General features: G+C 44.5%; 2 protein-coding genes across 6 annotated transcripts in view; one reads left to right on the top strand and one right to left on the bottom strand.

The window, feature by feature from the left end:
- EWSR1 (EWS RNA binding protein 1) overlaps positions 1–14,334 on the bottom strand; it is a 29,105-nt gene extending 14,771 nt beyond the window's left edge. For 2 of the 3 annotated variants that reach the window (XM_051973061.1, XM_051973062.1), the window contains exons 1-4: positions 14,235–14,324; positions 8,847–8,883; positions 8,644–8,695; positions 6,307–6,430 (exon numbers count right to left, since the gene is read on the bottom strand). In XM_051973061.1, the coding sequence (XP_051829021.1) occupies positions 6,307–6,430; positions 8,644–8,695; positions 8,847–8,883; positions 14,235–14,247 (226 nt within the window). In that variant the 5' untranslated portion in view covers positions 14,248–14,324. Of the gene's footprint in view, positions 1–6,306; positions 6,431–8,643; positions 8,696–8,846; positions 8,884–14,234 lie in introns of all 3 variants that reach the window. The other variant, XM_051973063.1, reaches the window with a different exon arrangement.
- An 8,323-nt stretch (positions 14,335–22,657) lies between these two features.
- RHBDD3 (rhomboid domain containing 3) overlaps positions 22,658–26,082 on the top strand; it is a 29,579-nt gene continuing 26,154 nt past the window's right edge. Inside the window, exons 1-2 of one of the 3 annotated variants that reach the window (XM_051973060.1) lie at positions 22,658–22,886; positions 23,889–24,142. In XM_051973060.1, the coding sequence (XP_051829020.1) occupies positions 23,983–24,142 (160 nt within the window). In that variant the 5' untranslated portion in view covers positions 22,658–22,886; positions 23,889–23,982. The remainder of the gene's footprint in view (positions 22,887–23,888; positions 24,143–26,082) is intronic. The other 2 variants (XM_051973059.1, XM_051973058.1) reach the window with 2 other exon arrangements.

Here is a 26,082-nt window from a genome sequence, read left to right as displayed (position 1 = left end):
CTACAATTCCGGTTTTTCTTTGCTTCTCAGTAACACTTAGGACTCACTTTTCTGAGGCTGCTATAATTCAATCCTTTCCAGTCATGGGATCAAGAAAACTCACCTCATTGGTGATGTTCTAGAAAGGCCCCTGGCTCCATTGCTCTTCGAGTCCCCCCTTCCTTCAAGTTACCTCATAAACCAGGGTCCTATCTCTGAGTGGGGTTTGCAGATCAAAGCTCTGTAGCCCCTGCCCTACTACTCACACTCTTGCTAAGTCCTACACATTCCCAATCTGTTCTTCAATCACACAACTATTCCCACTGAGGGACAGGATGTTAAATGGCAATGTATTTTTTTGGTGGGGGGAAAGGTAGGGTACTAGGCCTTGAGGTCTTCACAAAGTTGGCATGTTAGTTATCAAGTCTGTAGTCTTGGAAAGTCCTAAATCAAATTTCATAGAGTCCAATAAGTTTCATTTTAGCCAGAACACAATTCTATTTATCTTGCACACTCCTACGGATCTACTTCCACCCACCATGACAAACTCTCTACAAAATTTATGAGGAAAGCAATGTAAAGAAATGACATTTTGCCAGAAACTAATTCATCACATCAGATTTCACAGCAGCAATTAGTGCCTTCTTTTGTTCAATCATTATGGCAAAAGACAAAGGTAATTAATCATCCTTATTAACTTGTAGTGCCTTGAAAATCTGAGCAAAATGATTACAGAAATAGAAATGGCAAAGACTAGTAAACTGAAAAGACTGAGAGAAAGGAGACCAAGAGGCATTAACACAAAACAATCAAACTAAGATTATTAATCTCTTGTTTATTTGGGAAAATCCTCTGATTTTTATCTTCCATGAAAACCTTCTTTCAGTGCCTTGTGTTAAGCCCTGAAATCCTGAGTTAAGCCAATGGATTACAAGGTCTGGGTAGTTTTCTCATATTGGAAAGGTTTGGATTACAGATCTGACAACTGACTGCCAAGCCACCTCGATAGGTTTGGAGAGCCTGGCACCACAAAGATGGCTCTCAAGTGTTGTTTTCTTTGGAGCTTTTGGGGTCATACAACTATAAAAATCTATTAAGGAACAGAGGGGGGTGAGATGATCCACTGGCAGAGAATAGTAATCTAGAAGAAATCCAAGATGCTGGATCTTTTTAAAAAATATATGACAACCTGCCATCTGGGGGAAGAGGTGGGGGGGAAGGAGGGGAAAAGTTGGAACAAAAGGATTTGCAACTGTCAATACTGAAAAATTATCCATGCATATATATCTTGCAAATAAAAAGCTATAATAAAAATATATATATATATATTTGTTCATATAATTCTTCCCAGGTTTTTCTGAAATCATCCTACTTATCCTTTCTCATCACATGTTAGTATTCTATTACAATCTTACACTTCGGCCATTATGAAATTGATGGGCATCCCTTTGATTTCTAATTCTTAAGCCATCACAAAAAAGCTGATAATATGACAAATTTAGTCAGAGATTTATTCTTTCTTTTTGCAGAGACAGTTGGGGTTAAGTGACTTGCCCAGGGTCACACAACCAGCAAGTGTTAAGTGTCTGAGACCAGATCTGAACTCAGGTTCTCCTGAATTCAGGGGTGGTGCTCTATCCACTGTGCTACCTAGTTGCCCCAGAGATTTATTCTTTATATCATGTTATTTTATTTTTTCCCCCAATTACATGTTGAAAGTTTCTAAGGAACTTTTTTTTAAGTTGTGAATATCAAATTTCATCATCCCCCTGTCTCCTATAAACAATCAGATACAGATTATAATCACACAAAACATTTCCATACTAGTCATTTTACACAAGAAGACTCAAAAACAACAACAACAAAAAAGAAAATGAAAAACCGCATTCTTCTGTCTTTATTTAGCAATATCAGTTCTTTCTCTGGAGGTGGATAGAATGTTTTATCATTAGTCCTTTGGGATTGTCTTAGATCACTGAATTGCTAAGAATAGTCAAATCATTCACAGTTCTTCATACAATGTTGCCGCTACTGTGTCCAAAAACATTCTATCCTGATACTATTTACTTCACTTTGCATCAGTTCATATAATTCTTCCCAGGTTTTTCTGAAATCATCCAACTTATCCTTTCTCATCACATGTTAGTATTCTATTACAATCTTACACTTCGGCCACTATGAAATTGATGGGCATCCCTTTGATTTCTAATTCTTAAGCCATCACAAAAAAGCTGATATATATACATATATATATATATTTACTTACAAATAGTCCTTTTCCTTTTCTGGGGGGGATGTCTTTGAAATATAGACCTAGCAATAGAATTGTGGGATCAAAGGGCATGATGCTGGATCTTTTGAAAAGACATCCAATCTCTTTTCCCCTGATATTTAGTCCCATTGTAACACTTTCTGCTCTTAAACACTTTTCTTGGCAGTAAGAGCATTCTCTTCTACACTGGGAAGAATGGAAAAATTTGAAATTATCACCTCATTGTAAAAAAAACATTCAGTTTTTGCAGAAATCATGAGGAGCTGGTTCATTAGGCAAATAACAAGTAAATGATGAGAAAATTTGCCAAACGAATTTTAACATAAGAATTACTTAAATAGAAATCATCCTACAATTATCAAACAGCTTGAAAATCAGTTCAACTAATTCCTATCTTCCTGTTTGTTATTCCAAAAAAAGGACACAGAATAAAGGGAAGACAATTAAATCTAAGCAGAAACAAAACTGGAGGGCAAAGGAATTTTTAAAACTTCAGCAACCCAAACAGAAGCAGCTCAGTTAAGCAGTCATTCATATCAAATTTTTTTTAAATTTAAATTTTATTTTATTTAATAATAACTTTGTATTGACAGAATCCATGCCAGGGTAATTTTTTACAACATTATCCCTTGCACTCGCTTATGTTTCGTTTTTTCCCCTCCCTCCCTCCACCCCCCCGCCCCCAAGATGGCAAGCAGTCCTATATATGTTAAATATGTTGCAGTATATCCTAGATACAATCATTCATATCAAATTAATGTAATTCTTGTATTCTTTTCCATAACTAGTTATAGGTAGGCTTTATATTCTTGGTTTTCTCTAGGGCTTCTCATTTCTACAGAAGATTATCATACTTAACTTAGATAGGGCACACAGCTGTCCTTACAAGGAGGGCCCCAGGCCTGTAAATGACAACACAAGCCTCAAAATCTTCTCAGAATTATCAACAACTACCTACTCAGAGACATTTTCTCCTGAGGTATCAACTCTGCTATGTTGAGTCCAATACAATGCTCTCCAATCTTTACTGGGCCCTCACTGCTGCACAATATTTTTGGGTTGCTGTGCCATAATTGAGGCTCTTTTCTATCCTTTTCAGTGATTTTTCAAGTCTTGGATCTTTCTTCCCCTGCTGTTCTCTCTCAGAATTCCTTGTGCCTCTTACTTGACTTCTGTAGTGCAATCATCTTACTTACAAACAGGATACCTCCAACCATCAAAAGCAGCCTCTTTTCCCCAATATGCACTAATTCTCTATATTCTTCATTAAGAGCCTTTGAAGCAGTTCTTTTTGAGACAAAGCCCCAACCTGACCCTTAATCCCATTCCTTCCCATCTCTTCTAGGTGTTTGCCCTCGAGTCATTCATTCACTCTCAAAATTTATTAGCACTTTCCCCACTGCCTATAACCTGTTCTCAGCAAACCCTATACCTGACCCTACAGAACCTTAAACCAAATCTCTCACTGCCAAGCTCCCTAAGAGAATTAAGTTCACTGCATCCGTTTCCCTTACAATCCAACTTGAACCCTTGCAATGTGGGTTCTGGTTCCACCATTTGATCAGTGTTCTTCAAATTTAGAGACCCAACTGCTCGACACCACAGCACTTTGTCAGTCATCATTTCCTTCCTAGACATTCTCCCCACTTTTCCTTTCTTGACTTCTGCTCCCTGGACTCAGGAACAGACTTATCCAACTACTGCTCCCCTTCAATCAGTTCTCTTTCCACATACTCTTTTTCTTGGTGCTCCTACCCGTTCCCATATATTTCACATCAAACCTCTAGCTCTATTGTCTCTCCTGAAATCTATTTGTTTATTATTATTCCCTGCTGGCTATCTCATCCTAGATGTGCCCTAGGGATCTCAAACTCCTCATAACCAACAAAGAATTGATCATGCCCATGATTCTGGGCTCTTGCCCATTTCTGTAGTGCAATCATCTTTCTTAGCATTTTTCTAGGTTTATCATTTCCCTCACCCACCATTTGAAATCAATTAAACAAGAAAATATTAAACAATGACAATGTACCAGGCACCATGCTAGATGCTATGGATCCAAAAACAACAATTCAAAACATCCGGTCTTCAAAGACCTTATCTTCTACTGCAGAGCAATGACAGAGGAGAAAAACACAAAATGGAGGCATGGTAAATATATTGGGGCAGGGAGAACCAGTAGTGAGGCCCACACTTGGTCTACCTCGTTTCACCAGATGGTGCTCTGACTAGACCAAGTCGCTTATCCTTGGGCTTCCAGTCTCTGCTCTCTCCAATACATCCTCTCTAAAGAGTATTTTTTGGCAGCAGAACTCTGACCATGTCACTTCCCCATTGAGAAGTTCTGGGGGCTCCCCACTGCCTCACTCTCAGGACTTAAAGCTTTTCAGGCTAGCTCCCCAAGCTTTACCAACTGCCTTCACATTAATACTATCCCCATCAACCTCAACTATGAGCTATTCCCCACCCTCAAAGCTCCTTATTTCCCCCATGCAGATGCCCTCTGCCTGGAACCACTGCCTTCCCTGATCCCATGTGTTCGATCTTCTGCTCCCCTCCCCTCCTTGTCTTGTCCGTATACATCTGTGGGTCTGTGTACATGCTATACCAGTTCCACAGATGGCCAGCTCTTTCAGCGCATCGGGGACTGTTTCTTCTTTGTCTTGGTAACACTAACCCTGGCATAGAGCTTGGCACAAAGAAGTGCTTGTGAAAACACCAACTCTATAAACATATATGAAAAGTAAAAGCAAATCTAACTTGGACCACTCGTATTCAAATCACACTTGATTTCAAATTTATAACTTCAAGTACACAGATCGACAGGAAATGTGTCCCACGTTATTCAAGTTTCCCCAGTTGCAACTACCATGGAGGAAAATTTGCAGTGAATGTTTTCAATGTTAATGAGCCACACACCAACTGGCACATTACAAAGTGTTCATCTCTCAACAGTCTAATCTAGAATCAGATGAGCTGTGCTAGGGTTCTTCCTTCAAAGTCTTTGATACCCAAAGAATTCATATTGGGCTCACTGTATGGGGTTTGAGGTTAAACCTCTAATAATTTTGCAGACTTAAATATATTGTACACAGAATCTAAGAGAGGAGCCAGAAATGTTAACTCAAAAGTGAGCAGAAACAAATACCACGTAACATACATCTTCTCATTTACTCCATTTTAAACCCAAACACGTCACAATATAATTTGTTCTAATTACCGATATTTTTAGTTCCCCAAAACAGCCACGAATATAACTGAAAATGGACCCAAAATTAAACTTACCAAGTTGATGAAGACCAAGTTAAATGTATGTCTGGACTAAAAATCACAGACAACCAACCACAAAGGGTAGTAGTTTGATTCTCTAAACATGTCTAACTATGCAGTCTGCCCTTTAGAGAATAGAAGACAGCTGGATAATCATCACATGAAATACCTTAGGGAGAGGGCAGCCAGGATTATATTTAAGAAAAAAAAGCAATCCCTCCCCAAACTAAGCTGAAAATACATAGGTTTGTAAATGGCACCTGAGAGCACCTTTTAATGCTGCTGTTGAGTGATGTGGTATTAGATTTTAGGGATAAATACATGAAGACACCTAAAAGGTTAATTAACATTACAGAGTTACCGAAGATGACAAAGCATTCCCCATGCAAGAATGAGCAGGAAAGCCAAACCTGTACTAGTCCCTTGTAGTATGGAAAGCACAAAGTAGAGGGTGCACCTTTGGATGGAGTCAGAGCCAGATTAACTAAAATTAGCTAAAACATCACATCTGAGATTCCTGAGTGTTATTGCAGCCTTGAAGCATTCTGTATAGCTGCCTAATCCCAAAGCTATAAGCCAATGCTCAAAAGCTCCAAAAATATTTTTTAAAAGGGAGATTTCTCTTCCCTATAATTCATCCCCTCTACATTTTAATCAGAGTATTAATAAAAGTTGTGATAGTGAGCCAGAACATATACCAAAGACCCTAATTTTAATAAGCCTTGGGCTAAGCCTAGCCTAATTGATAGAGGATGGAGGAATAGGATCTGTCTAACAGGTCTTACCTGTTGGAGGCTGTCCGTAAGAGGTTGCATATGCAGTCTGCCCATACGTTGCGGTTGTCTGAGCCTGTGTATAGCTGACATCAGTAGGTTGCCCATAGGTTCCATAACTTTGTTGCCCATATGCCTGCTCCGAAGAGAAACCACAAAGGTTCAGTATCAAACTTCCAGCTGAGCCCCTCCGTTTACTGTTCAGTTTTGAAATTACTACACAGAAGGACAAAGTCTAGATGAACTCTTTTCTATGAAGGAGAGCCACAGGAGAGGGATGTGCTGTCAGGTGGAATCTGAGCTCTGCCATTTAATCCACACTCTGCAGTCCAGGCAAAATCTCGGAGGCAAACATGAATGAGTGCTTGTTATCTCTTACTCAATTTCTTACATTTTGGTAACCCGAACTCCTGAAGTCAAAGGCCCTGCTTGGCTCTTTCATCAGCCAAACTCCAAGCCAACTTTGAAGCAAGAAAGGAACCCAAAGGGAAAGTAATGAGGACCCAGGTGTCAGCCTGCCAGAGCTGGATCAGGAGACAGAAGCAAATAATATAAGAAAAGCCCAGAGAGGGAATGAAAGTAAGTCTGAGTCCACCAGAGGATATTTTGGTCACCTGGGCATGCATCTGATTAAAAGGCGCAGACTAACAGTTATAATCACTTGAAAAAAAAAATGAATGTGAACATGCTATAGCTTACTAAAACAAGCGAGCTGGAAGAACACTACCTTTTGAACTAAAACTATCAATAATATTTAAAAGTAGACAAGAGACTTACTGTTCTTTTGCCTCTGAGCATTACTATTCTCACTGGCTTAATCTGAAGGACCAGTTACACAAGAATTGGCAGTCAGCACATCATGGTTGTACCCAGGTAGGTTTTCATGGTGCAGATTAGAAATTAACTCAAAACCACAGAACATTTCAAATTTGGTGCTAGACTTTGTTCTGTCACACAACACCCCTCAGTTTTCTTATTTAAAGACATTTTTACTTATGGTTGCAGTTCCCCTTTCTTCCCAACATTTACACTGGGAAAAGGGGGACGACCAAAGAAGAAAATAAGCCAACATTAGGGTCAAAGGAGAGGGAGAAGGCCCTTGCTGGGAAGTCTTTGGCCTCCAGAGAATAACAACCACCAACATGGAATTGAAACAGGTGTGATTGCTAAGCTTAGATCAACAAGATTCCAAAAAGTCAAGAATGGCTGTGAATACAGAAAGAACCTGTTACTTCTTAGATGAAGGAGCTCCCAGCCTGGGAGCTGCTTGCTCTGCCCCAATCCAAATGAAGGGTTCTATCTCCAGGCTAACCACCTACCTGCTATATCATATTGCCTCTACATCATCTGCTGACATTAATAAAATGCTAAGTCTTATTCTTGGGTCCATTCATTTCACAAGTACAAGATAGGTGAAACATATCAAGATAACAATTCATCTGGAAAAGGGGTGTGTGTGAGAGGGGTGTTATGGCAGCTGAAAAATCTAATGTGTTCTTAACACCCACTTAAAGCATGACACCACCTCCCCCCGCCCCCCCCAGGTGACAGTTCAAGAACAGCTAGGATAATAGTCTCACTATAACCCTATATAGTAACTGAGGTTTAAGTAAGATAATATCACGTGAGTCTCTACAAATTTTAAAAGATTATATAACTGTCCACTGTTATCAATTGGGTGCTATATTTTAGGAAGATGAACTAAGGCGCTTCCAAAAAAGGGGTAACCAAAATGATTAAGGGACTCAAGTGCAGAACATGCAAGGATTGGTTGAAGGAAATGGGAGTGTTTAGCTTAAAGAAGAGAATCAAAAAAGCTACATTCAAATATCCCAAAGGGCAGAACTAGAAACCATGAAAAGTTGCAAAGGGTCAGAATTCAGTTCCATGAAAATAAAAAGTTCTTTAATGAGAGATTCCTAAAAGCTGATCTCCCTGGTCTGGAAATGGCTAATATTCAGAAATTCATGCTGTGCAGAAATCCCTTGGTCAGGCACTTAAGTTACTTCTGGTGCTCTAGTTAGACCTTGTGATTCTAAAGCATTACAGATTTCCCATTTTTCAGTCAAGGAAACACAGGTTCAAAGAGGTTTAGTAATTTGCCTAAAACTATAGACTAATTACACTTCTACAAACAAAATCACTCTGAGGTATACTGATGCTCACAGGGATATTATATATTCAGGAAAAATTGCATTTCTTTAAACACACCTCCGGCATTTTTGTCAAAAAAGCCTAAAGAAAGTTCAGGTGTAAAGTCAAAAATCTGTCTGTTCTGGCTGCTGTTTGAACAAGCTGGTAAAATAACCCCAGCAAGATGACCTTTAAGTATACATATGTCAAGATTACCTGGGTGGTCTGTGCATATCCTTGAGCTGGCTGGGCTGCATAAGCACTGTAGCTGTAAAGAGAGATAGAGGGCAAATACTGAATATATGAAATGAACATACAGGTTGCCATCACAGCCTGTGTGTTGAGGGGGGCAAAATGAAAGAAATGCTGTGCCTGGCCCTCTTAACGTCTATAGTAATAGAGAGATGAACATTACTTACCCCTGCTGGGCTGCAGCTTGACTGTAGGTACTATAGTCTAGAGGAGAGAAGGAGGAAAAGAATAGGTTAAATAAAGCAGAGGTGAATAGTGTTCAAGGCAAAAACAGTCAAAACAAATGTCAAGTGGGAAATCCTAAATTTGGGGAGCGGGGTTCACTTACAGAGTAACATGCAAGAAAACAGTCACATTCCTATATGCCATATACTAAAAACAGAGTCCAATTACTTGCTAGGTCATTTTAAAAAATCAAGGTCACTAAACATTTTAATTCTGAGTGATTTAGCTCAACTGGATAGAACATAGTGCTACCTCCTAAAGCCAAGGTCACGAGATCTAACCTCTTATAGATTCCTGAGGTGCCCAGATGCTGCCAGTGCTCTGACTACAGATCTCAAATACATATCTCTGATCACAAGACTGATCTCAAAGTCAGGACCCTAGTAAGAATTCACATTAATACAGTACTCAAGGTTTGCAAAGCACTTCAAAAATCTCTCATTTGATCTGGGAGGCAAGTTATTTACTACAATCCCCATTCTACAGATGAGAAAACTGAGTTTGAGAGGCATGAAACATCTGAACCTCTCCACCTATCCCCAAATCAAATTGCAGGTGAGGAAAGACAGACAAAAGAATAGAAAAAAGCATTGCATTTGGATTCAAATGCCGACTCTTCCTGCCTAAGTGATGGGCCAGCATGGTCACTTTCCTTACCTACAGATGAATGGAGTTAGACCAAAGAATCTCCAAAGCCCTTTCCAGCTAGGAGCTCATGACCCCTAAATGCAGTCTTCAGGGGCTAGACTAAACTGAGCCTAAAATCAGAAAATGCTGAGTTTAAACTAGGCCTCAAACATAAACTTAGCTCATAACCTCAGCCAAAGACATAATATTTAAGCACACAAGGTCACAAACATAGTAGGCATGTAAAGACAGCATCAAAAACTGTACCAATTTTCATATCAAACTTTCATTTTCGATGTTACAGAACATTGGAGTGGAGGGAGAAAAAAGGACTATTTCATTTCCCCTCATAACAACAGTCTTATTTAAAACAAAATTAATATGTTCTCCCATATCCCTTAAAGCATATAAATATGGGAGGGGGGAGAGAGAATATTTTTAGAACAAATTTACTTTTCAACAACTGCAGTCTAATGGTACCCATGTGAGTAATTCAAGAGAAACCCTGACCAATTAGAGAATATTCAGAATGGGAATTCTCTTATTCTGAAAGATAACTGTCTCACTTCTTACTAGTGGAACTTGGTCCACAAATAAATCAGCATTAATAAGTCGATCTGCAATACTTTTTTTTCCCCAGTCTTACCAGCAAAGCAATGCAATATAGACAAGTAATTTCTATCAACAAACAAATGTCTTGATGAATTAATGGGAAAAATCGGAAGGTTGAGTTAACAAATGCTAAGTTGGACTGTTAAAACACAGGTGGGAGTGGGGAGCTTGATGGATTAAAATAAGCAAAGTACAGCAACAATGGCAAAATAGTCTATCAAGCAAACAAGTACTTTCCTCAACAGGGAAGAATGCACACTTTGTTCTAAGAAGGATACAACCATAAAGGTTGAAACAAAAAAGTCCTCTCTTGTTCCTTCAAAGGCAACAGTTTTACAATTCGTGGATTCTAGTCCACCTTTAAATCCTCTGCCCTTGAGCGAGAGCTGTTTCTCATCTTTTTCCAGCATCTTTCAAATTTATTTATCTTTTCAGTATATAACATGTAACTTTTCAACCCCCTCCATACTGCTTCAAAAGTCCTGACTCATCACTCACCACCATCTGCTTAAGCTAACAACGATAAATAGAAATCTATTCAATATAATCTCAAACATTTCCAGCAATATCCTTCCTATGGTAAATTTTCTTCTGACCAAATAGTCTAAATATTAAACACTTTCATTCTAATCATATTTAAAACTACCTGACCCATGATCTTCATCACTGTATCAATTTGGAAATCACTGACACCTCAATTTTATTTTTACAAGTGCATTTTTGCACAATTGGGGTGGGTTGTTTTGTTTTGTTTAGATCAAAGCATTAAATTAACAAAGCTATTGCTGAGTTCTTAAAAGAATCATCAGTAATTCTTCATTTTTGATAAAAAAAAAAAATTTCAGCAAAACATACCAAAAAGCCAAGTCCCAGGCATTTAATGCAGTTTTCTTCCATAAGCACAAAACATCACAAACACAAAATGCTACACAGCTTTTACTATGGTTATATACTAATCATTTCGTATAATAATCAAATCTACAGTGGCTTTCAGATTTGCCATGAAACTACAGACTATGTAGTACCTAAATAAACAAAGAGCTTTTAATAAAAAGTTGAGGCAGGTAGGTGGCCTGATAAAGCACTAGGCCTGAAGTTAGGAAATCCAGAGTTCAAATCGAAACTCAGAATCTTCCTTTCTGTGTGACCTGGGCAAGGTACTTAATTGTTCTCAGCCTCAGTTTCCTCAACTGTAAAGTGAAGATAACAGTAGCATAGCCTTTCCCCTCTCTTGAAGAGTTGTTATGAGGATCAAATGAGATATCTGTGAAGGAATTAAGTACTGTGTCCAGTACATAGAGGCACTTTATAAATGCTAGCCGATATTATTATTATTACTGCTATTATTAAGAGCCTTAAGATGAAGAAAATGTCTAGAAAAATGCTACTTTAAAGCTGAAAAGAGACTCTCAGACAATGATCTAGTTCATGGTCCTTAATCGGGGGTCCACATATTTAAATTTTTTATAACTGTAATTAGCTTCTTTTATAAAAAATACATTAAAAACATTCTGAGAGGTGGTGCAAAGTACCATTGAGAACTATAACACACAAAAAAAAGGTTAAGAATTTCTCATCTATGTCCAATCTTATTCTGCAGAAGTGGAGCTCAAAATCTTGACAAAGATTTGTAGCTTTTTACTATCTTTATATGTAATTGGAAAAAAATGTTATACTATTAACTAAAAAGAAAAAAAGACTAAATTCCAGAGTGGTGAGCATGACTTCAAAGACACAGCTAATTAGTTTTAATTCAATTTTGTTGTTTTAAAAAACAATAGACTACTTTTTACACAACTAGGTAATTCATCTATTTTTAACAAAGGTATCTCAACCTCACAACGGTAGAAGAGAGGCAAAGAAAACTTAAAATACCTTTAAGTCAACAAGTATTCACTGAGCAGCCACCACTAGGCAATTAGTGATTGATTCTATACTAACTTGTTATCTTTTTATTAGCTATCAAAATCATATAGTACTCTCTGAGGAAGGGGAGAAGGGGGAGCTTTCCAAATCGATTTCCCCCTTCAGTGGTTTTTCTTTTTTTAGCAAAATCAGGAGCAACTCCCCCCAAAGCAAGAAAGATGTGGCTCAAAGAAAAAGATCTAGCTTGTGCACTACCATTCTTTGTGCATTTCACACAAAGGTTTTTTTTTTTTTTTAAATACTCATTCAATCTTAGGTCTGTATAATATAAGACCCAGGTTTTACTTGTTCAGCTTAGGGATAAATAAGTGTTAGAAATCAGAGTGCCTCAGGACCCTGATATGAGGGGGCAGAGACATGGCCTCCTCCCATTGCCACTAAGTTTAAGAGGCTCCAAGTATCCCAGAAAATAAACTACAATGAACTTCTAAGGAACAGCTTGTTACATCTGAGTTGACTGACTTTTAAGTGCAAGAAAACCTTCATTTTAATTATATTTTAAACTAAACCATAGAGTTAACTAAGTCAACAACTTTCCTTCTGCCCAAAGGCAAGCTAAAAAATTCTCCCCTACAGCAGGGAATCAACCAGGTTTTCCAACAAACGCGGAGGCCAAAAAGTACAAAGATTTCTTAACCATATTTCAGGATATTTCCTGCCCTTTTTTTTTTTTTTTTTTAAGATCAGAGATCCCAAGTAGTCGAGTTGTCTGATTAAATTCCAATCCAGATCCTTTCCAACTCTAAAACCTGTGGCCAGATCCAATGCAGTCAGGAAATCAACAAGCTTTGATTATCTTGTTTCATCTCAACATCTGACTCTCCGTTGGGTCCTGAACTTCAAAAAGGCCAGAGAGATGCTGTCTTTTAAGGTCACACAATCCCTCCAAAAGAAATCATGATCCAAGCTCCCTTTCAAAATCTGAGCAAAGAACAAGCCATTTCCCCCTTATCAAAAACTGTTAACTCAGCATTTCCCTTTTCAGTTTATTTTCAAAAGAGCATTCGGCAAGGAGGGGATTAAAAGGCCCAAAGAGGCCTCTTTGTGCCCCTCTCCTATCTAAGCCACCGGTGCAGACCTAGGACCTATGGCTGGAGCACCCCAGCACTGGGCTGGGCAACCCAAATGGGGGCGCGGGTATAGACAAAGGCAAGGGCGACAGTGTGGACTCTACCCTCCCAGCGCTGCGAAGGCTTTCGGGGACCAGAAGGCCAGCTCGCCCCAAGTCCCAGGTCCAAGCACCGCCGCTCCCACCTTACTCCTCGAGGGCAGGGGCCAGGCCCGCCGAGTGACCCCGGAGGACCTGCCTCAGTTTCTTCCGAGAAGACAATAACGGGGCCTATCTCGAAGGACACCTGCGCCACCTCCTGGGGCCGCCACCGTCTGGAGGAGCTGGAGGTGACAGGCCCAACGCCCCCCGAGAAATGACATCGGGGAGAACAAGGGGAAAGCCGTGACAGAAAACCCCAGGCTCCGGGGGCCAGGGACACGCAAGAGGGCCGTGCATGGCCGCTCAAGCCCCTCCAACCGGCATTCATTCGGCCAGGCCCCAGGAGACGGAGGAAGAAAAACAAACGGCACCTGCCCTCGAGGAGCTTCCATTCCAAGGGCGTGACGGCTGCGGGTCCCGGTAAGGGCAGGCCCACGTGGCGGGAAGGACGCGCGGGCCGCGGCGAGGCCTCGCCCGGGGACACAATGGAGGCGGCGGCGGGCGGAGGACGGCGGCCCGGCCGAACCAGCGCGAGCCCGGGCGCGAAGCGGCGGGAGCGGGAGCGCGCGCGCACTCCCGACTCCCTCCCTCCCCTCTCGCCGCGCGCCCCCGCCGCCGCCTCGAGCCCCCTCCCCGCCCCCGCCGCAACGAGCCGCTGCCGCCCCCCCATCCCGGCCCGCTCCCCGCCCACCCGCCCGAGCGCCCGGTGTGGGGGAAGGGACGGCGGAAGGTTCCAGAATCCCACCCGCCCGCGGGGGGAGGGGAAGCGAAGTAGGCCGCAATCCCGCCCCACGGCCCGCCGGGCAGCGCCGCCGCCCCCCACTCCCTTGCCCCCGCCCCCCGAGAAGCCCCCCGCGGTGTTGTCTTCATCCACGAAGAACTCGGCTCCCCCGGCCGCCGACGCGGCACGCCCCGAGCCCCCCAAGCCGGCCCTGCGGCCCGGCGCCATACTCACCCGTGGACGCCATTTTCTCTCCTTCCTCCTCCTCGTTCTCTCAACGTCCGTCTCTCTCTCCCTCGGTCGCTTGCCCTCTCGGCGCCGCACTGCGCAGGCGCGGACCGCACAACCTCGGGCTCTACCACTCGGATTGGTCCTCCGGGGGGGGAGGGGAAGAGGCTAATGAGGTGGAGTGAAGCGAGGGGAGGGGTTTCCGAGCCAACACTTTCCCAAGTAGAGAGGGGGTGGGGTCCGGAGGCTGGGGGCGTCTAAGTATCTCCGGAAACGCCACGAGCCGCCTCTACGGACTGGCCCTGGGGGTGGGGCGGTCTCGGCTCCAACTCCCCAACGAGGCGGAGATTTGGACAATGGTTCAGTCCTGAGGCTGTTAGGGACCGTTTCACAATAGGCCTCCCTGAGGAGAAACGAAGACGAGCGATATCGTTGGGGGAAGGGATCGTGGGGCCGTGGCTCAACTGCTGACTAATCCTGGTGGGGGGAGTCTAGCGGGAAGGGCAGGTTGGGCTCTTTGGGGCGAACCTCGGGCCTGGCCCCGTTTCAAATGGCACTTTCCAGATGGCCCGGTCTCGAAAAGGTTGGGGGTAAGGCACCCTTGGGTCTTTGTGCCCTTGGTTCTGGAAGCCTGGGTTTGACACCCAGGAGTCCTTGCTCCCAGCCTCCTGCCCCTCCGAGGAGAGCGCGCCCTTTTCGGAGAGCCGACTTTGAGATTGGACCGTCCGTCCTGTCCGTGTCCCATTTTGCAGATGAGGAAACTGAGGACCAGTGAAGATGAGGGATTGGCCCGAGTTTAGGATTTGGAGCTGAAAGGAAGAGAAAATGAAACCCGCAGGGAAAGTGACTTATCCAAGATCATGTAGACAGTAATGAAAAGATGCAGTATTTGAACTCAGGTCCCATCCCATCTCCAGAAACAGGAATCTTCGACTTGACCTCGGGCAGGGTTCAAAGATTTAGTCAGTTGACCTCTTTTGAACTATTCGGTTCAATATAATTTGTAATATATTTATTCACTGTTCTTTGAGTTGCAAGCTCTCTCCACATTGTAAATCCTGTTTTTATTGATATCTCTCGGCTTTTCTATCACCTGCGTTTCCCCCCGTATCTTTCTCCCTCTCCCCAGCTAGCCATGCCTTGTGAGAGGGAAAAAAAAAAAAAAAAGGAGTTAACAAGAAGAGGAAAAAATAAAAAACAAAACCGAGATCACTGCATGGAAAGAACATGATGCTGCTTGCAGCCGTGCACTCCTGGACCGTTACCCGTCTGTAGCTTATTTACAGATCATGGTAGAAAGGAGCATCATTAAATGTGTGACCAGCAAAAGAACCAACAGTTTGATGTCCCTGTGGGATTCACGGGTGTCCCCCCAAAATTAAAAAACACCCAGAGGAAAGGCCATTCTGGATAAGAAAACATGACCGTAGCCTTGGCACAGAGTAAGCACTTAATGGATGTTTGATTGAATGACTGTATCAGATTTATTTTTAATCATCAAACATTAAGTATCAGCTGTATGCAAAGCACTAATTAGGCATGTAAACACAAGTGTGAGAATCCCATCTGCCCTCAAGGAGTTTAGAATCCACTGGTGATAGAAGTGTACACATGTTGGAAAGTCATTTCCAAAGAGAGAATGTGCTCATAAAAATCCTGTTGTGGGATGTTTTTAGCCGCGTCAGATTCTTGGTGACCCCTTTTGGGAGTCTCTTGGCAGAGATACTGGAGGGCTTTGCCATTTCCCTCTCTTGCTCATTTTACAGGGGAGGAAACTGAGGCACGCAGAGTGAAATGACTTATCCAAGGTCACACAGTTTAGGACTTGGCTGATGTGAGAATTGAACTCAGGAAGAGGAGTCTTCCTTAAACTCTTATCTACTCTGACACCTAGCTGCCCAATAAAAACCCTCCCCTCTCGGGTTGCTCTCCAGGGTGTCATCCTCACCTCCCATATCCAGTATTACAAAGCTTGCTTTTTCTATCTTTGTAAACCCCTCAGATATATCCCCTTTCCCCCTCTGATCCCCATCCTTGTCTAAGATCCCCATCCTCTCACACCTGAACTATTGCCATAGCTGGAGGAGGGGAGGGGAGAGAAAGGGAGGGTGTCCACTTGTTTCCAGTTGCCCCCTATTCTAGTCCATTTCCCCATTCATCTATCTGATCTTTCTAAAACACAGGTCTAACCATGTCACCACTGCCCCCTGCTCCATAAACTTCCGTGGCTCCCTATTATCTTCAGGATCAAATATAAAATCCTGTTTGGTTTATAACCCTTTATAACCTGACACCTTCCTATCTTTCCAGTCTTATTACACCTCCTACCCAGAGGCACAGCCGCTTGCCTGTTTCTTATGCTAGAATTCTCATTAACCACCTCCAGGTGTTTGCCTGAAATTGTCTCCTTCCCCATGTCCACTTCCAGCCAGCTTTCCGGACTTCTTCCAAAGCTCGGCTAAAATCCCATCTCCAAGAAGTCTAACACAATCCTCCTTCATTCCAGTGCCTTGCCTCTGATGATTATCTCCAGTTTCCTGGGTACATACTAATATAGAGGCGAAATGCCCTGCCCATAATCACAAAGTTATTAAGTACACAAGGAAGGATTAGAACTCAGGGCTTTCTATCTCCATGGCTAGACCCTATGGACTATGCAAAGCTGCTTCATCTGGGGTGCAATGACCCCAAAACTGTCCAGTCTGCTTTGTTTTTTCCCCCAAGGCAACTGGGGTGATGTAATGTCCGGCCTGGCTTTCTGGAGCTCCTCCGGAAGGACCTTGATCTCAGCAGGATGGACACCACGAGAACGGACAAGAACAGAGTCCAAAGTCTTTATTGCCTCTTACACAGTCTTCGTCTGTCATAGTCCGACCCAGTCCCTTCCAGCAGTCTGAGAGCCTCATTTTGAGTCTGACTTTGTCCCCCTGTTTAAATGCCCTATTACAATGACATCCACGGTAGAACCATTACATCCCCATGCTAAGGACTAAGTATCCGCAAACTAGAGAGCCATGATCTCATCAGTTCCACTGAGTTAACACCTTGTTCCAAGTAGACTTCTCCAAAGTTCCACCCTGTGCCCAGAGTCACAGATCTATTATCAAGTGTCCGAGAGTGGATTTGAACTCAGATCCTCCTGACCCCAGAGTGGGCGTTCTATGCATTGAGCCATCTAGCTGCCCACTGCATTACTGGAAGGTCTCAAGTGTGACCTTCTGTTCTCTATGACTAGATATCCATAAAAGTCCCTTTGATCTCTAAGTCTATGAGTTTGGATGTGAAAGGGGATCATTTAGAGTTGGAGCAATCAAGGAAAAAATTCAAAAATGAGTTGGGACTTGAAAAAACGAGCAGGGACAAGCAAGGAAGCAGAAGGGAGGGATTAAAGAACCAGAGGCAGAAGTAGCCCCTATTAAGTGATAATCATTGATTATTTATTTATTTATTTTTTAATTCTTTTTTTATTCATTGATTATTGATGGTGCTTATAGATAGTAAGTTCAAAAGTAAAGGGCACTTCAGTTTGAGAGCAAAGAGAGCTCAAATAGTATGATGACAAAGAGGGTTGGTCTTGGGGCCAGGAAAACGGCCTGGCCCTTCCAGGAGAATGTAAGCTTCTTGAGGGCAGGTTCTGCTATCTTTGTATCCCTAGCACCTAGTAAATGGTAAGGGCTTGATAAATACTTGTTGAATTGTATTGAGACATTTAATTCCAAATTTGGGTTCTGAAACTTTCTAGTTGAGTGACTTTGGTTCTCTTCCCTGCAAAAAAAGGTAATTGGACTAGAAGGCTTCTGTCTGATCCTTAAAATCCCTCACAATCTAGCTCCAGACTATCTTTCTAGATTTAGCTCATATTTCCACACTCTCCTTTCCTGGCAAACTGGCCCACTTGTCGCTCCTCGTCTATGACTTCCATCTCTCTGTGGCTTTGCTGATGCTTATGGATCAGGGAGGACTCCAATGAGCCTTTTTCCCACTTACAAGTAACTTTGTCAGATAGGAACAAGTTTTGCTTTGAATCAAATAGCCAGTCAACAAGCACTAATTAAATCTTACCGTGTGCCTGGCACTGTGGCTGAAATACAAATCCAGGCAAAACCAAATGAAAGAAAAGACAAAATAAGCGGAGAGTGTGAACAGGGCCTGTACACCTGAATCAAAGCCATCCCGTCGTGGTTCACAAAAGGAAGAAATGGCTCCAGAACAAGGAGGGAGAGAATTGGAGAATCTGGCTTGGAAAGGTTGAAGCAAGTGTGGCATTTCCATAGCATCCCTGAAGAACAAAATGGGAATCTAGGCTCTGTGGGAATATTGGGAATTTTCTGAACCGGGGGCTCAGAGTGTGACTGAACTCAGAACTTGTCATCTAAAATGAACTTCGAAAACACAAAAGGAGGGAATCAGATTCATTTTAGGGGCCATTTTATTGTTTCCCAGTCTTAAATGAGCTAATGTGCTCCTTCTTCGTGGCTACTTCTTAGAACCCCCAGCTGCCTCACAAGTCCGCTTTAAGTATCACGGGCTTCAAGAAAACTTTCACCTTGTCCCTATGTGACAATCTGTCCTTCACATCTGGAGTGCTCTGCTTCAGCTCCCCTGGCTTCCTTCAAGCTGAACTCAAGTCCCACTTTCTGCAGGAAATGTTTCCTGTTTCTCTTCCCCATCCCCACCTCACGCCCCACCCCTTTTCTTCTAAGAAATTCTTAATTTACTTTTAATAACTCTATTTTACTATAATTGATTTCCTTTAGAATTCTATGTATGTTATACTTTGAAAAACATGATTCAAAGATAGGGTCCAGGCTTCTCCACACTGCCAGAGGGTTGAAAGGTGAAAACCCCGTGTCTGAGATCATCTTCCATTTAAATGATGCTTCTTCCATTAAAACATGAATTTCCCAAGAGAAAAGGCCATGATTTTCTTTCTCTCTCTAGTGCCTGGAACATAGTAGGTGCTTAATAAATTTGTGACTACCTGACAAAACGACTTTGTATTTATTTTTTAAATCTTTTATTTGCTTAACTGTGAAATTGTTGTGTCTTCTCCACAGAACAGAAGTTCCTGGACCACAGGGCCTGTTTTCATTTCGCCTTTGCACAGTGTCTATTTAGTGCAGTGCTTAATGAGTGAGCTAACTGTCAAGGAGCAAGCTCTGAAAAAACACTCAGAGAAATCAACTGATCACCGGGCCTGACTTTATGGGAAAAACTGGCCCAGCCAGGTTAGTGACTCCCAGAGTACCCGGCAAGAGTGTGGCGTAGCTTCTATGTGGCCGTGGGATGGTCTGTCTCTCTCTGGGCCTCAGTTTCCCCATCTGTCCACTAAACTTTTACTATTCCAGGCTCTTCAAGACCACTATAGACTTGTTTATCTGTTCCACAGTCAATGGGCATCTCCTTTGTATCCAGGTCTTTGCTACTGCAAAAAGTGCTGCTATAAATACTTTGGACTTTATAGGGACTTTCTTCTTATCAGTGACCACTGCATCATACCTTGAGGCCTAAAGCCCAGTGATAGAAGTTTGAGGTCAAAGCACGTGGACATTTTAATCCGTAGTTTTACTTGTATAATTCCTAATTGATTTCCAAAAAGGTCGTTACATATGTCAATGTGCCTACCTTCCTACAACCCCTACAATGTTGATTCTGTTCATCTTTTCCTGCTATGTTTTGTCATCTTTGCTAATTTACAGCATGCAATGAAACCTCAGGCTTGTTTTGATTTGTAGTTCTCTTATTTCAGATAGGGAGCATCTTCTCTGTCGTGAATACTTTGTAATTCCTTTTTAAAGAATTTGTTCATATCTTTTGACCACTTATTTATTGGGGAATGGCTATTACATATATAGATGTATATACGTATATATACACACACCTCTATATTTATTGTTTCCCTTTCTTGGATACTAAACACTTATCAGAGAAATTTGATATAAAGATTTTTTTCCATTCCATCACTCCCTTCTAATCGTAGGGGCTTTATTTCTGTTTGGGCAGATGGGTTTCAGTCGCACGTAATCAAAATCCTCGATTTTCTTTTAGAATTGCCTCTGTCTCTTATTTGGTTAAGAATTCATCTACTCATAACTGTGAGGGAGATGCATTTCTTTCTGAATTTTAAAAATAATATCTTTAATATTAAGGTCATCTATCCACTTGGAATATAATGTGGAGAATGTCCTGTAGGTTTATATGGTGTGCTCAGAGAGAGGATCAGCACTTCTGGTGTGAGGGCTTATGGAACCCTTTTCAGTGCCGCTTATCTATATTTAGTGTCTGTCTTCATTCAACTTTCACCTATGGCTCCAAGAAGAACAGTAGTCACACTCTGGTAAAACTCTCAGTAAAAGGGTATATCCAGTTGAGAGTAACTGACAGGCTTCAAACACTTTGGTGAGTTAGAGGATTTTCTTTTTTTTTTTTTAATATTTAAGTCATATTTTGTTTTATTTTTAGGCATACATATTTATAGTTATCTTGTTGCACAAGAAAAATCAGATCAAAAAGGAAAAAAAAAAGAGAAAGAAAATAAAATTCAAGCAAACAACAACAAAAGGGAAAATGCCGTGTTGTGATTCACATTCAGTTCCCACAGACTGAGTTAAAGGATTTTCTACCCCAAGCCTGGCAGAATGGGCAGATGAGAACGCTTTGATCCAATTGACCATAATGGCACTTGCAGGGAAGACACAAGCTCATCCATTACATCTTGGACTGTTATTAGTCATCTTGACTTTGTCCTGCTACTAGACTTCAATAGAAAAGAGAGGCCGAAAACTTTTTGAAATTTGGCTTTACTTGAATCTAATTCATACACAAGTCAAGACATCACCCCATGATGATGTCATTGTGAAATATGGTATAAAGTGTTGGTCTAATCCTAATTTCTGCTTTCCAATTGGCCCAGTGGCTTTTTTTTTTTTTTTTTCATGAAGTAGAAAGTTTTCCTCTCAGGATTTATATTTTTCCATTTTCCCAACGTTGTCTTGTTGAGTTCTCCTGCTTCTTCTTCTTCTGGTCTAGTCTGTTCATTCGCTCTTTCTGTTTTTTAACCAATCCAGATGGTTTGACGACCGCTGCTCGATAGTATTGTCTGAGGTCTGGAAGGGCTATTCCACACTATTTGTCCCATTTTATTTGATTTCTTTTTCTAAATGAGTGATTATTTTCATCAAATTCTGCAAAGTATCCCTTTGATGTTTTGCTGGGTATTGCTAGCCATTGTCATTATATCAATATAAAATTATAATCAGATTATTATAACTAGTCAGAGGAAGGACTTGACCTCAGGTCTCCTGGTTTTTTCTGTCATAATGTCTGTCCTGACTTTTTTTAAACCTTAGAAATCATCTCTAAAGTTCTTTCCAGCTCAATCATTGTGTGATTTTGAAGAAGAAAATAAACATGGGCGCCCTTTAAAATAAGGAATGGGGTAGGGAAAGTTCACAGCTTAAGACTGTCGGGCTTCTCAGGCCGGAAATAGAAGAAAAATTGGTTTCTGGGAGACGATTTTTGGGACCTCTGAGCGCACCGAGCTCCCAATGGCTCAAAGGAGCACAGATGTGGAACTGGACGTAACTCAGAAGCCATCCAGGGCGGTCTCCTTATCTCACAGATGAGGAAACTCGGGCCCACTGAGGTTAAGTGGCTTGCACACTAATCCGAGGGTCTGGTACACAAGCTTACAAAGTGGTTTTTCATTCATTCATTCATTCATTCATTCATTCCCTCATTCATTCCCTCATTCATTCATTCATTCCCTCATTCATTCATTCAGTCCCTCATTCATTCATTCAGGCGGTAAGGCTCAGAGGTGGGATTTGACCCTGTGGGCCACCCAGAGGTCTTCCAGAGCCAGCGCCAGGTTAGATGGTAGATGGCCTCTGAGACCGTCTACAACTGGCCCTTTGGGTGGGGCCGGTCCAGGAAGGCTTCCAGGAGGCAGAGGCAGCCAAAGGTGGAGATGGAGCCGGGGAGGGCTGGAGGCCCAGGCCTGGGGAAGAGCAGCCTGGAGGCCACCGTGGGCCCCGAATGAAGGTGGTTTTGCCTTGGTTTGGTTTGTTTGGTTGGGGAAAGAGGAGGGAATTGCCTCCCGGGGGGAGGGGGAGGAGGCCGGCTTGCTAGCTTCTCTCTAGTTAGGATTAACATTCCTCCCCGGGAGGCAGTGGTCCGGGGTCACCAAGGAGACCCTGAGCCCGGCCGGACGGCCCAAGGTCACGAGCTGCGGGATCCCGGAGCGCCCCATGGCCAGGTGCGGGGCCGGCCCAGGGGCTGGGGGCGGGGCTGCACCTGCTGGGACCCCTCCCTGTCCCCCTCCGCCCTGCCCTTCTTTCCCCCTCCCTCTCTTCCTCCGCCTCTCCCTTCCCTTCTGCCTCTCCCTCCCGCATTTTCCCTCTCTCTTCATCCCTCCCAATTATCCCCCTCCCCCCCTTTCTCCTCTTTGCTCTTCTCTCCCCCCTCCCTTCCGCCTCCCCTCCCCCGCCTCCTCTCTGCAGACTCTGCACTTTGCAGACACTCCCTGAGGAACCGGGCCGCCGCCGCTGCGGCCTCCGCCGCCCTTTGCAGACGCTCCCCGGCGAGCCCGGAGCCGAGCCCGTGGCCTCCCGCCCCCCCCCCCCCGCCGGGCTGCCGGGCGGCATGGCAAGATGGCCGGTGTGTGCGGGGTGGGGGTGGGGCGGCCCGGGCGCCGGGGCCGGAGCGAGAGGGAGGCGGCCGAAGGGCAGTCCTTGGGGACCCTGCCCCGCATGGGGCCTCCAGACTTCCCTCCCGCCCCCGGGCCCCCAAGATTTGGGGTCGGGGACAGTCTGTTTGGGGGTCCCTCCCCTGTATGGGGCCTCTAGACTACCCCTTTCTGGATCCCCAGGATTTGGTTTAGCTCTAGCTTTGGGGTGGGGGCAGTCTAGGGGTCCCTCCCTTGTATTGGGTCCCTAGACTTCCTTCCCAGCTGGATCCCCAGCATTTGGTTTAGCCCTAGCTTCGGGGTAGGGGACAGTCTGTTTGGGGGTCCCTCCCCTGTGCCAGGTCCCTAGACTTCCTTCCCTGCTGGATCCCCAGGATTTGATTTAGTTCTAGCTTTGGAGGGGGGGCCGTCTCTTTGGGGGTCTTTGTGCTTTCCTCCCTTCTAGGCCAGCTTCCCATCATTCCCATCCCCAAGAAAGGGGAGCTCTGGTCTGGTCCCCAGGGTTCCTGGGTCAGGAACACCCCCTGGGCTTGTCCCCCGTTCCCAAGGAGATGGGATCCCAGCGGCCTCCACTATGTTTCCTGCCTGAGATTGCGGGGCCTTTGATTTCTGGGGCACCAAGGGAATCTCCCCCTCTTTTGCCCCCCGCAGAGTGAGGGCATTGACCCAGTTTTCTTCTGACCCTAAATCTGAGGGACATCATTTGCTGGGAGGCGCGGGGGCTGCCTTTTAGGGGGGATTGCAGAGAAGATGTGACTCCTTCTCTGTAAAACGCAGGGGCTTGGGCCCGATGACCTTTGAGGCCTTTTCCAGGTCTCCATCCTAGAGCCAAGAGGCCGTTTCCTAGAAGTCATCTCCTTATCGCCTCCTCTTAGAAAGGAGGAAACTCGGGCACCCTCGGCCTGGCTGGGGAGGAGGGGGCGCTGCTGCCCCCGGGCTCTCCGGGACTGAGAGTTTGTTTCCTTTGCTCCTAGCAGCCAGCCCCGGGATCTGCTGGGCTCTGAACTTGCAGACTAGGGGGCCCCGCCAGCGCTCCCCGCACCCAGCCGGGGTCCGGCCCCGGGCGCCATGGCCCCCGGCCGAGAACGGAGGGTCCCCGTGATCCAGATGGTCCGAGGGCTGCCTCTGGCCTCTTCTCTCCTGCTGCTGCTGCTCTGCTGTCTGTGGGTGCTGGGGGCTGGCCCGAGCCTGGCCCTGGACCTAGACCTGCTGCTCGGACACTGGCAGGGTGAGAACTTGGGTCTCCCTCTGGGGCGGGCGGCTTTCCCCCGAGTATCCCCGGCCCCTCCTTGGAGAGAAAGGTCCGGGGTCTAGAGGGGGGAAAGGAACCGAGAGACCGGCCCGTGGGCTTGGCTCTGCCATGCGCTGGTTTGGGGTCTGAGGAAACCTTTTCTGGGCTGGGGTATTCAATGAAATGGAGCAGTTATTGGGGCGAGGCCCTGAGCCAGGGGCTGGGGAGGCACAGACAAATATAACCTAATTCCTTCCTCAAGGAGCTTACGGACTGTGGGGGAAACATGCACGTGCAAATGTTTTTTTGAAAATAAATTTATTTTTGCATGTAGTCTGCCCTTCTGAACAGCAACAGCAGCCAAAATCACCCTAAAATAAAATCCTCATCGAAAGCATGTTTAGTTCCGCAAAACAAAACCTGGCCTTTGCCATACCTGAAAATCAATGTCTCTCTCTCTGTCTCTGTCTCTGTCTCTGTCTCTCTCGGTCTCTCTCGGTCTCTCTCCGTCTCTCTCCCTCTCCCCCCCCCCCCCCCCCCCCCCCCCCGCCCATTCACCCTCTTGCCTTCTTTTCCTCCTCTCCTTCCCTCTCGTCCTCCATCTCTCTGTCTCTGTCTCTCTCTTTTCCTCTTCTCCTTCCCTCTCTCCTCCATCTCTCTCTGTCTCTGTCTCTCTCTTTTCCTCCTCTCCTTCCCTCTCATCCTCCATCTCTCTGTCTCTGTCTCTCTCTTTTCCTCCTCTCCTTCCCTCTCTTCCTCCATCTCTCTGTCTCTGTCTCTCTCTTTTCCTCCTCTTCTCCTTCCCTCTCTTCCTCCATCTCTCTGTCTCTGTCTCTCTCTTTTCCTCCTCTCCTCCCTCTCTTCCTCCTCTCCTTCCCTCTCGTCCTCCATCTCTCTGTCTCTGTCTCTCTTTTCTCCTCTCCTTCCCTCTCTCCTCCATCTCTCTCTGTCTCTCTCTTTCTCTCTCTCTCTTCCTCCTCTCCTTCCCTCTCGTCCTCCACGTCTCTGTCTCTGTCTCTCTCTTTTCCTCCTCTCCTTCCCTCTCGTCCTCCATCTCTCTGTCTCTGTCTCTCTCTTTTCCTCCTCTCCTTCCCTCTCGTCCTCCACGTCTCTGTCTCTGTCTCTCTCTTTTCCTCCTCTCCTTCCCTCTCATCCTCCATCTCTCTGTCTCTGTCTCTCTCTTTTCCTCCTCTCCTTCCCTCTCGTCCTCCATCTCTCTGTCTCTGTCTCTCTCTTTTCCTCCTCTCCTTCCCTCTCTTCCTCCATCTCTCTGTCTCTGTCTCTCTCTTTAACTTCTCTTCTCCTTCCCTCTCTTCCTCCACGTCTCTGTCTCTGTCTCTCTCTTTTCCTCCTCTCCTTCCCTCTCGTCCTCCATCTCTCTGTCTCTGTCTCTCTCTTTTCCTCTCTTCTCCTTCCCTCTCTTCCTCCATCTCTCTGTCTCTGTCTCTCTCTTTTCCTCCTCTTCTCCTTCCCTCTCTTCATCCATCTCTCTGTCTCTGTCTCTCTCTTTTCCTCCTCTCTCCTTCCCTCTCTTCCTCCATCTCTCTGTCTCTGTCTCTCTCTTTTCCTCTCTTCTCCTTCCCTCTCTTCCCTCTCTTCCTCCATCTCTCTGTCTCTGTCCTCTCTCTTTTCCTCCTCTCCTTCCCTCTCGTCCTCCATCTCTCTGTCTCTGTCTCTCTCTTTAACTCCTCTTCTCCTTCCCTCTCTTCCTCCATGTCTCTGTCTCTATCTCTCTCTTTTCCTCCTCTCCTTCCCTCTCTTCCTCCATCTCTCTGTCTCTGTCTCTCTCTTTTCCTCCTCTCCTTCTCTCTCTTCCTCCATCTCTCTGTCTCTGTCTCTCTCTTTTCCTCCTCTTCTCCTTCCCTCTCTTCCTCCATCTCTCTGTCTCTGTCTCTCTCTTTTCCTCCTCTCCTTCCCTCTCTCCTCCATCTCTCTGT

This window comes from Antechinus flavipes, chromosome 1, assembly GCF_016432865.1.
Source record: "Antechinus flavipes isolate AdamAnt ecotype Samford, QLD, Australia chromosome 1, AdamAnt_v2, whole genome shotgun sequence".
NCBI lineage: Eukaryota > Metazoa > Chordata > Mammalia > Dasyuromorphia > Dasyuridae > Antechinus > Antechinus flavipes.
Note: the sequence above shows the minus strand (reverse complement) of the source record. Positions and strands in the feature narration are given on the sequence as shown.